Source organism: Hippopotamus amphibius, chromosome 2, assembly GCF_030028045.1.
Source record: "Hippopotamus amphibius kiboko isolate mHipAmp2 chromosome 2, mHipAmp2.hap2, whole genome shotgun sequence".
Classification (NCBI taxonomy): Eukaryota; Metazoa; Chordata; class Mammalia; order Artiodactyla; family Hippopotamidae; genus Hippopotamus; species Hippopotamus amphibius.
In genome coordinates this window covers 46,097,862-46,109,760 of record NC_080187.1, presented here as the reverse complement: position 1 = coordinate 46,109,760, position 11,899 = coordinate 46,097,862, and the positions used below count along the sequence as shown (strand labels likewise).

Genomic DNA, 11,899 nt, shown 5'->3' with positions numbered 1-11,899 from the left:
GATGGAGAGATATACCATGTTCTTGGATTGGAAGAATCAACATTGTGAAAATGACTATACTACCCAAAGAAAGCTACAGATTCAATGCAATCCCTATCAAATTACCAATGGCATTTTTTACAGAACTAGAACAGAAAGTCCTAAAATTTGTCTGGAGACATAAAAGACCCCAAATAGCCAAAGCAAATTTGAGGGGAAAAAACAGAGCTGGAGGAATCAGACTCCCTGACTTCAAACTATACTACAAAGCTACAGTGATCAAGACAATATGGTACTGGCACAAACACAGAAATATGGATCAATGGAACAGGATAGGAAGCCCAGAGATAAACTGTGGTCAACTAATCTATGACAAAGGAGGCAAGGATAAACAGTGGAGAAAAGACAGCCTCTTCAGTAAGTGTTGCTGGGAAAACTAGACAGCTACATGTAAAAGAATGAAATTAGAACACTCCCTAACACCATACACAAAGATAAACTCAAAATGGATTAAAGACCTTAATGTAAGGTCAGACACTATAAAACTCCTAGACGAAAACATAGGAAGAACACTCTTGGACATAAATCACAGCAAGATCTTTTTTGACCCACCTCCTAGAGTAATGGAAATAAAAACAAAAATAAAAGTGGGATCTAATGAAACTTAAAAGCTTTTGCACAGCAAAGGAAACTATAAGCAAGACAAAAAGACAACCCTCAGAATGGGAAAAAATATTTGCAAATGAATCAACAGACAAAGGATTAATCTCCAAAATACATAAGCAGTTCATGCAGCTCAATATCAAAAAAACAAAGAACCCAACCCCAAAATAGGCAGAAGACCTAAACAGGCATTTCTCCAAAGAAGACCTACAGAAGGCCAAGAGGCACATGAAAAGCTGCTCAACATCACTAATTATTAGAGAAATGTAAATCAAAACTACAAAGAGGTATCACTACCGGTTAGAATGGGCATCGTCAGAAAATCTACAAACAATGAATGCTGGAGAGGGTGTGGAGAAAAGGGAACCCTCTTGCACTACTGGTGGGAATGTAAATTGATATGGCCATTATGGAGAACAGTATGGAGGTTCCTTGAAAAACTAAAAATAGAATTGCCATATGACCCAGCAATCCCACTGCTGGGCATATACCCAGAGAACACCATCATTCAAAAAGACACATGCACTCCAATGTTCACTGCAGCACTATTTACAATAGCCAGGTCATGGAAGCAACCTAAATGTCCATCAACAGATGAATGGATAAAGAAGATGTGGTACATATATACAATGGAATATTACTCAGCCGTAAAAAAGGAATGAAATTGGGACATTCGTAGAGACATGGATGGACCTAGGGACTGTCATACAGAGTGAAGTAAGTCAGAAAGAGAAAAACAAATATCATATATTAACACATATATGTGGAATATAGAAAAATGGTACAGATCAACTGGTTTGCAAGGCAGAAATAGAGACACAGATGTGGAGAACAAACCTATGGACACCAAGTGGGGAAAGCGTTGGGGGGGGGGGTGTGTGGGATGAATTGGGAGTTTGGGATTGCTGTGTATACATTACTAACAAGGAAAAATATATCAAATTGTACACTTTATGTTTATTTTTTAAATTTATTTATTTAATTTTTTTTAAAGAACTTTCATTGAGATACAGTTAACATACAATAAACTGCATATATTTAGAGTGTACAATTTGGTATTTTTTTCTTATTAGTAATGTATATATGGCAATTCCAATCTGTACACTTTAGATACAAGCAGTTTATTGTATGTCAATTATATCTCAATAAGTTCTTAAAAAAAAAAGAAGAAATGCAGATTTTAGTACGCTCCCCCAAACTAACTGAACCAGAAATTCTGGGGTTGGGGACCAGCAATCTGTTTTAATAAGCCCTCCAAAGGATTCTGGTACATGCTAAGGTTTGAGAACCACTGTTACAACAGTAAGTTCTAAGAACTTGCTGTACAGGGAAGAGAAAAATCAATAAGGATTTCTTCATATGATTTTTAGTATCAATTTTTAATCTTGAAGAGGACAACCTAACTTCTCTGGATCTGAAAGCTAGCAAGGAGTACATTATTTTAGTCTCACGTTTACATTGATGATGTGTTTCTGGACTCCTGGGCGTGAATGCATCAGCTATGCTCACTTTGGTAAGAAATTCTGTTTTTGATATTTTCTTATTTGCAGATCATGCTACCTTGATGAGGGCCCCAAAGCTGCTACTGCAATTTTCATCTGTTTCTGTGTGTACACAGAAGTGGAGAGTAATCCCATTCTACCTTTTCCATATCCTTGCTTTTCCCTAGGTCTCCACCATGGCTGCAGTTACTGAAAGGACAACTAGAATCACAGACCTAAGGTCGGCAAAACACACAGTGGCACATAGCTCATGTTAGCTCACCACTGATCCTTGCCCCTCAGATAACCTCATGAGTTGCCTTGCCTCCTTGACAAAGCTCCAGTAGCCCAGAACAGAAAGCTTCATTCTTCCCTGACACAGCCCTTGCCTTTCCAGTCTCCACAATCTGCTCCCTTCAAAGGAAAGACAGTGCGATGATGTCCTCTAGCAAGAGATTTTTCTGCGATTTTTTGCTTTAAAATGAAAAATGTGTGTGTGCATGTTTGCGTGGTGCAGGGATTATGCCCTGGCTCTGGTCCTGCCAGTAACTAGCTGCACGGGGTTGGGCAGGTCACCAGCTGTGGTTCTAACTTCTACACTAAATATAGAACATTGGACCAGCTGATACTGCTCCAACATTTTACAGTTCTATGTACTACCACAAGCATAACCTTAAAAGGTAACTTGTTGGGCTCGAATCTCACCCTTTAGTGTAACAGTCTGTGCATGAGGCCCTTTTCTAAATCCTCTCCTCTGTGTTTAACATTAAGCACAATGAAACCTTCCTACAGCAAATTCATCCTAAAGGATAGAGGTTATTTATGCATACAAAAGTGAAGTTTTCATATTTGCTCCTTTTCAATATATAGAGCACGTGCCTTTCTACACAGGTTTCTATCCCATTAACTGCTTTGATGACAGTAACTAAATGTGGAAACAAACAGTGGAAATGAAGCACTAGCATTCTTTATTTCAAATTTATGATTTATTTCTCACTGATCATAGTAAACAAAAATGTTTACTTCTTCTGAAAATGATTTGAACATTTACATTTTTAATGTTTGTTAGTTTTTTTGTTTTTGTTTTGTTTTTTCAAGATGAAGAGTCTTTCTCTGACCTATTTTCACATGCTAAAATGGGGGGAAAGGCAACGATGATGTTTTTCAATCAACAATTGCTCTCTGTGGGGCAGAGAAATTCTTGGAAATAAAGTTTGAAAAGTCATATCTAGACTTTTATACTAAAAAAAATCGTATTGTTTTGGTAACACAAATTACATCCATTTAAGCTTGATAAAATCATAGCCAGGGAGGATAAGCAGAAAAAGGCTGTGATAATACTTGGAGTTGCTTACCTATTTCTTCCTCCTTCCTTAGTAAAAGCTTTGTTTTCCTTCATGGCAACATCCCCAGGCAATGAATCATAATTGGCTCAAATCATATCGTAACAGCCCCTTCCCAGCCTCTCTTGCAGAAGGAAGTAGCCATGGGAGCCAGCTCCGGCTACTGGGGTCATTGTTGGGTGATTCCGGAAGGCCTGTGGCTGCCTGTGCCCCCTGTACCCAGCTTCCTGCCCTGACAGTTGACCCTGTGCTGGGAGCTCCTGGTGATAGCGCCACAAACCAAGGATGAAAGACCCTGGCTTTTTCACCGGCACTTTCAAGTTGCAGAACTTCAGAAAAACAAGTCTTAAATATGTAACATTTAGGACTTACACTAAAAAGTTATTTATAGTTTACCTGAAATTCAAATTTAACTGCGTGCCCTCTAATTTTCTTTTTGTTTTTTTCCCCGTAAACCTGACAACGCTATACAAAAACCCTGGACTCCATGCCTTGGACTTTGTTATGTAAAAAGAATAAACCCCAGGAAGCTACTAACACACTGCTTGCATGTGAACTCATTCTTGATAGAGTAGTAATTTACAAAATGTACCCAATATTAATTTGTTCATTATGTGCCAGACACAGTGCTAGCCAGCAGGGGTGTGTGTGTAATTAAGTCACAGAGGTAGGTCCTGCCTTCAAGGAGTCTGCAGTCTAGCTGGAGAGACAGCCCACCAAACGAGTGATTCTGTAAGTGGCAGTATAACTGCAATTGTGAATAGCCCCATAAAGGAAAAGTAGGGGAACGCTGAGAGCCCCTATGAGGGCAGGGCAAGAAGGAGGGAAATCCTCTAAGAAGCAGCATTTTAGGGGTGAGCTGAAGGGGGAGTAGGAGTTAGCAGACTAGCTGGGGGGAAGGGTCGTAGGAGTTTGCTCTAAGTATCAGGAGCAGTACACGAACTGGCTGCGAAGCAGGAAGGGTCCTGGTAAGTTTGAGGAGAGGAGGTCCCAGGGGCTGAACAGCAGTGGGTTGAGGGACTGGAAATGAGGGTAGAGACACTCAGAAGATACATCAGGAAATGTCTCTGGGGCTGGATTAGGGATTGTGAACTTCATCCTTACTCTCCACTACACTCATACTAAGTACTGTTAATATCCCCTTTCTTATAAAGAGGAAATATAGAATTTAAATGGTTTGATCAAAGGCATATAGCTATTAAGTGGATGAACTGTAATTTGAGCCCAGATTTTTTTTCCCCAGTGTGACCAAAAAAACCCCTAGTCATCACTGAGTACAAGCTAGTTAGAAATTTCTAAGTAATGACAGCTGATCAGATGAATCTGTAGAGAATGTTTAAAGTTAATGTAAGAATATATTTTATATTTTTAAGGACTGAGAGGGTGTGAGCAATCTATTTATTATTAATAAATAACAAGTTGATCAGGAATTTAAATTTCAGCATTAAATGAGGCCTCAAAAATTATATGATTATACAGATCTCCTGTTGTACTTTTCAATGAAAGGTCCCCTGTATTGCCTATCACTGAAGTAACTTATTTCTGTGATTTTAGACCACTGTTTTGACAAACACAAAATAAAACACAAACATAAAAAATCTTATTTGTAACAGTCTCAACATAAATGACACAAATGATTCAGCAGTTTCAGACACATATGAAAAACACTAACAGCAGCAACAAGGACAAAACATACAAAAAAGATACTGTTGCAAATTGTTGATTTATTCAATATGACTACTACTCCTGGTAATCCCATTATTTGCAGGAGGTGAGCACTGATGTGGTAATGGTAACTAATACTTTAAAAAAATTAAAAATAGAAAAATATCAAGAGTACATTGTATGTGAGGTAAATACTTTATAATACTTGATATGATACACGCAACGCATATACATACAGACATATGCACACAAACACACACACCAACAGATTACATACACACTGGATTGTGATCTACATCATTTCTTACTCTGGGTCCCATTCAGAAAAGTTTGACAATCACTGGTCTAGAGAAACTGACTCACTCTTTGTGAGCTATGCTGTATCTGTGCACTTCTTGGAATGAGAACAACATTAAGGTAAATTCCTGTCCATTGTCATGGATGACTACTTACTTTTCCGTGTGTTAAAGAAATCATGTGTGATATAACAAACAGAGAAACAAAGAAACAAAAGAGGCTGTCACTGTACCAAAGTACACATTGCATCTTGGTTAAATTTCTTGCACAGATTCCTTTGAATTTCATAATTCACTCCAGGAAGGATTTGGTGCATTCCAACTTTATGCTGTCACTTGCAGACCTTGGGAATAATTATAAATAAAAAAGAAATTAATGGAGAATTCCAATTGTCATTTTATTAAATCTTCACACTTACATCTAAGGATGTTAAGATTACATTCTGGGGCAGGAATGCTGGTTTTCTGTAAAGAACTAAATAGAGTCCAAGTCTCATTCTTTTAATCCTTGTGTTAAATTTAAGCCTATTTTCAGATATTAGATATCCAATATCATTTGCAATTGGTATAATAATGCTTGAATTCAAGGAATGAAATAATTTGAGAACTAGAAGAATATCACAAAAGCTGTCTGGTACAGTAGAATTCTTGTTTTGGAATGTTATCCTTGGCTTAAGGAAAGAAGTATTCTTACTTTAATCTTTTTTTTTTTTTTTTTTTAAAGTAAGGAAGCCTTGCTGAATACTTAGTGACTTTGGCTTAGAAACTCAATGATAAGCCTACTACATTCTTATTACACATCTCATGCTGGAAGAGCGCACATTTTTTAGTATAGTATTTAATCTTTGAAGCATGTAAAATATAGAAATGATTACACTCTTTGATTAAGCAAGTGCTATTTCTGAAAAATTTTAATATAATTCAAGAAGAAAACCAGAAATATGTGCAGATATTTTTATCACGTTATTCGCCAACGTAAAAAACTTTGTAACAACACTAAACATACAACAATTGGGAAATGGTTAAATAATTTGATGTTAATTTGGATTATTATACTAATAATTACACTATTAGTTTATAACTGGAAACTTTTAAATTCAATATAGAAAAACATCCCCCCAAATTCATTTTATTAAATTTTTATTTTATAATTTTTATTCCTTTGATTTGACATCTTTTTTCTGCAGTAAGATGTCACTGTCAGGTCAGAATTTACTTTTAACAAGCAAAACAGAACTCAGCCTTGAATCCTTCAACCAGGAGAGCTATTTAGTTTTATTCAGTTTCATTATATAATGGACTCTATAAAGCTTATTAATATTAAATACTAATTTAAAAACAAAAGTAAGCATGGCAGTTAACCCTGTAAACCACGTGACCATATGAAAGAGACTGATATGAATAGCGATATCACTGGATATGTACTTATTAAAATGTCGACAGTGATGACTGGTGGGAATATAGGTGGTTATTTTCTCTCTTTTGCTTTCATATTAAAATTTTTTTAAAAACATGATACTTTTATAATAAAATGAAAATAACATTTTTAAAGGGAGTTTGAATGTTCCTGGTGGCTAGACTGCCTTGTCATAGGGAGAATAGGTAATGATTAAATTTTGCCTCAAAGTCTGGATTTAAATAAGGATTAAACATATAACTTTAAAAACTTACTCTCCTGGGTCATTTATGTCACTAATAATTAAATTCAATCTTTGTTGTTTCCCTTTCATTATTATTACTTAATCACAATTTTGATTCTATATGTTTAGAGCAGAAAATTAAACAGTTTATGAGATGCTATAAGAAGCCTGAGGTGTAGTCAGCTGAAACATCTGAAAGGCCTCCTTGATAGCTCAGTCCCATACTGAAGGTTTAAACCAGGCTATGCTGAGGATCCCTTCAGACTAGCTTTGCCAGGGTACTGTTGTTGGGAGAACTGGGAAAGGTGATGCATTATAAATAACGCAGTGACTTATTTATGCAACTGGAAAAAACGAACATAGATCTTGGAGGTAGGAAAAGATGATCTTGGGATTCTATGTCTCTTCTAACATTTCGTTATTATTTTTTTCTTTTTAAGCTCTATGCAATATCTAGAACACAAGCAAGACAGTCTTACAAAGGAATATTTCCTTACAAACCTCTAGGATGTAGGCAAGGAAAGAGGAGGGTGTCACACACATGGAGATGTACTTTCCTGTGGGCTATCAGCCCCCGTCAAAACATGCCAAGCTTTTCTTGGGCCTCGGACCAGATGGCACAAGCTGGTGTTTGCTTTGCAATTAGGTACAATTTGCCTGAGCTACACAATCAAGGCTCCTTCATTTTTATCAGCAGGTGGATCATAAGGCCAAACTTCAGCATATGACTTGGTCATTAAAGAGGAGTTGGACCCAAGCACTAGCCATTATTGAGAGGATAGAAAGGTATAGGTGTCTATCTGCTGAAACACTCTGTAAGTATCTTATCAAGGTCAGCAAGGGAGCCAATAACTCTCAGAGAAGTGGCTCTGGTTCAGGTGCGATCATTCACGAAGGCTGAGCCCCTCTCTTTACCTTACACTCTGCATCCACTTATGCTGGTGTCTGAGCTTCATTATGGGAGGCCTGCCTTTCATCAGAGTAACAGCAGGGGTGAGCAGGCATACCTGGCAAGGATTTTAAGTTCCATTCAAAGGAAGAAATTTTAATATGGTCCTAAAATTTCTTTAAATAGGTTCACGCTTACATAAAGGACTGATCCTGAAATTGGGAGTGTGTTAGGATCAACGAACTGCCTGGCTGGGCTCAGACCGCTAGTCAGATAGGAATTTACTGAAGGCATAGGAAATCTAATTCTTATTGAGAGATGATGACATTTGGATTAGGGGAGTTGCTCCTTACCAAAAGAGCATGTAATATTCTTCACTGCCAAAGTGACTCATACTGCCATCTCTTGAGCCAGCTGATGACTGCATTTTGTATGTTAGCCATGAAAATCTTTTTAGTTCAAACAGTTCCAATAAAATAGTTAGATCTATAGTTTTATTTTCCCAGTACACTTTGTCATCCTTCTTCTGGTTTCTACCTCCTGCCCTGTTTTCCCGTGGGGAATTTCTCCCCTTAAGTCAGGAGTCCTTAGGAAAGGTACTCAATTACAAGATGAGCACATGATCCAGTCTTAGCCAATCAGAGTAAGCCATTTTCCCAGGCATAGTGAATGGTTTAGCAAAATTCATGTGATTCAACCAGGATCAATGAAAATTTTTCCTGGGACTTTTCAGCTGCGCTAAAATGGGAAACATCTTTTTTTTTTTTTTTAAGCTCTTTATTGGAATATAATTGCTTTACACTCTTGTATCAGCTTATGAGGTACACCAAACTGAATCAGCTGTATTTATACACATATTCCCATATCCCCTCCCTCCTGTGACTCCCCCCCACCCTCCTTGCCCCAACCCTCCAAGGCATCACCCATCATCGAGTTGACCTCCTTTTATTATACAGCAACTTCCCACTAGCTATCTATTTTATAGTTGGTAGTATATATATATCTATGCTACTCTCTCACTTCATCCCGATTCCCCTTCACCCCCTGCCCCCCTAACCCCGTGGCCTCCAGTCCATTCTCTGTATCTGCATCCTTATTCTTGTCCCGTCACTAGGTTCATCAGTACCATTCTTTTTTTTTTTTAGATTCCGTATATATGAGTTAGCATACAATATTTGTTTTTCTCTTTCTGGCTTACTTCACTCTGTATGACAGACTAGGTCTATCCACCTCATTACATATAGCTCCATCTCATCCCTTTTTATGGCTAAGCAATATTCCATTGTATATGTATGCCACATCTTCTTTATCCATTCATTTGTTGATGGGCATTTAGGTTGCTTCCCTGTCCTGGCTATTGTAAATAGTGCTGCAATGAACATTGGGGTACATGTGTCTTTTTGAATTACGGTTTTCTCTGGGTATATGCCCAGGAGTGGGATTACTGGATCATATGGTAGTTCTATTTGTAGTTTTTAAAGGAACCTCCAAACTGTTTTCCATAGCGGCTGTATCAACTTACATTCCCACCAACAGTGCAGGAGAGTTCCCTTTTCTCCACACCCTCTCCAACATTTGTTGTTTCCAGATTTTGTGATGATGGCCATTCTGACTGGTGTGAGGTGATACCTCCTTGTGGCTTTGACTTGCATATCTCTAATGATTAGTGATGCAGAGCATCTTTTCATGTGTTTGTTGCCCATCTGTATGTCTTCTTTGGAGAAATGTCTATTTAGGTCTTCCACCCACTTGTGGATTGGGGTATTTGCTTTTTTGATATTAAGCTGCATGAGCTGTTTGTATATTTTGGAGATTAATCCTTTGTCCCTTGCTTCGCTGGCAAGTATTTTCCCTCATTCTGAGGGCTGCCTTCTTGTCTTGTTTATGGTTTCTTTCACTGTGCAAAAGCTTTTAAGTTTCATGAGGTCCCATTTGTTTATTCTTGATTTTATTTCCATTATTCAAGGAGGTGGGTCCAAAAGGATCTTGCCTTAATGTATGTCATGGAGTGTTCTACCTATGTTTTCCTCTAGGAGTTCTATAGTGTCTGGCCTTACATGTAGGTCTTTAATCCACTTTGAGTTTATTTTTGTGTATGGTGTTAGGAAGTGTTCTAATTTCATTCTTTTACATGTTGCTGTCCAATTTTCCCAGCACCACTTACTGAAGAGGTTGTCTTTTTTCCATTGTATATTCTTGCCTCCTTTGTCAAAGATAAAGTGCCCATATGTGCTTGGGTTTACCTCTGAGTTCTCTATTCTGTTCCACTGATCTTCCTTTCTGTTTTTGTGCCAGTACCATACTGTCTTGATCACTGTGGCCCTGTAGTATAGTTTGAAGTCAGGAAGCCTAATTCCACCAACTCCATCTTTCCTTCTCAAGATTGCTTTAGCTATTTGGGGTCTTTTGTGTTTCCATACAAATCGTAAGTTTTCTTGCTCTAGTTCTGTGAAAAATACCATTGGTAATTTGATAGGGATTGCGCTGAATCTGTAAATTGCTTTAGGTACAGTCATTTTCACAATGCTGATTCTTCCAACCCAAGAACATGGTATGTCTCTCCATCTGTTTGTATTGTCTTTGATTTCTTTCATCAGTGTCTTATAGTTTTCTGCATACAGGTCTTTTGCCTTCTCAGGCAGGTTTATTCCTAGGTATTTTCTTCTTTTTGTTGCAATGGTAAATGGTAGAGTTTCCTTAATTTCTCTTTCTGCTCTTCCGTTGTTAGTGTATAGGAATGCAAGAGATTTCTGTGCATTAATTTTGTATCCTGCTACATTACTAAATTCATAGATTACTGCTAGCAGTTTTCTGGTAGCATCTTTAGGGTTTTCTATGTATAATATAATATCTGCAAAGAGTAACAATTTTACTTCTTCTTTTCCAACTTCGATTCCTTTTATTTTATTTTCTTCTCTGATTGCTGTGGCTAACACTTCCAAAACTATGTTGAATAATAATGGTGAGAGTGGGACCCTTGTCTTGTTCCTGTTCTTAGAGGGAATTCTTTCAGATTTTCACCATTTAGAATGATGTTGGCTTTGGTTTCTCATACATGGCTTTTATTATGTTGAGGTAATTTCCTTCCATGCCCATTTTCTGAAATGCTTTTTCTCATAAATGGATGTTGAATTTTGTCAAAAGCTTTTTCTACATCTATTGAGATGATCATATGATTTTTAATCCTTCAATTTGTTGATATGATGTATCATGTTGATTGACTTGCATATATTGAAGAATCCTTGCATCCCAGGGATAAACCCCACTTGATCATGGTGTATGATTTTTTTAATATGCTGTTGGATTCTGTGAGCTAGTATTTTGTTAAGGATTTTTGCATCGATATTCATCAGTGATATTGGTCTGTAATTTTCTTTGAGACATTTTTGCCTGGTCTTGGTATCAGGGTGATGGCGGTCTTATAGAATGAGTTTGGGAGTGTCCCCCCTTCTGCTATATTTTGGAAGATTTTGAGAAGGATAGGCGTTAGCTCTTCTCCAAATGTTTGATAGAATTGGCCTGTGAATCCATCTGGCCCTGGGCTCTTGTTTGTTGGGAGATTTTAATAACAGTCTCAATATCAGTGCTTGTGATTGGTCTGATCATATTTTCTACTTCTTCCTGGTTCAGTCTTGGAAGATTGTATCTTCCTAAGAATTTATCCATTTCTTCCAGGTTATCCAATTTATTTGCATATAGTTGCTTGTAGTAGTCTCTCATGATCTTTTGTATTTCTACAGTGTCCGTTGTTACTTCTCCTTTTTCATTTCTAATTCTGTTGATTTGCATCTTCTCCCTTTTTTTCCTGATGAGTCTGGCTAATGGTTTATCAATTTTGTTTATCTTCTCAAAGAACCAGCTTTTAGTTTCATTGATCTTTGCTATTGTTTCCTTCATTTCTTTTTCATTTATTTCTGACCTGATCTTTATGATTTCTTTCCTT

The 11,899-nt window shown here is 37.3% G+C and overlaps 1 protein-coding gene across 6 annotated transcripts in view; it reads right to left on the bottom strand.

The window, feature by feature from the left end:
• Positions 1-214: 214 nt before the first annotated feature.
• Positions 215-11,899, bottom strand: part of NMRK1 (nicotinamide riboside kinase 1) — a 36,677-nt gene continuing 24,992 nt past the window's right edge. For all 6 annotated transcript variants that reach the window (XR_009051512.1, XM_057724127.1, XM_057724131.1 and 3 more), the window contains one exon: positions 215-5,771. Coding sequence is in view for 5 of the 6 variants with exons in the window: in XM_057724127.1 (XP_057580110.1) it covers positions 5,720-5,771 (52 nt within the window). In the remaining variant the exon portion in view is untranslated. The remainder of the gene's footprint in view (positions 5,772-11,899) is intronic.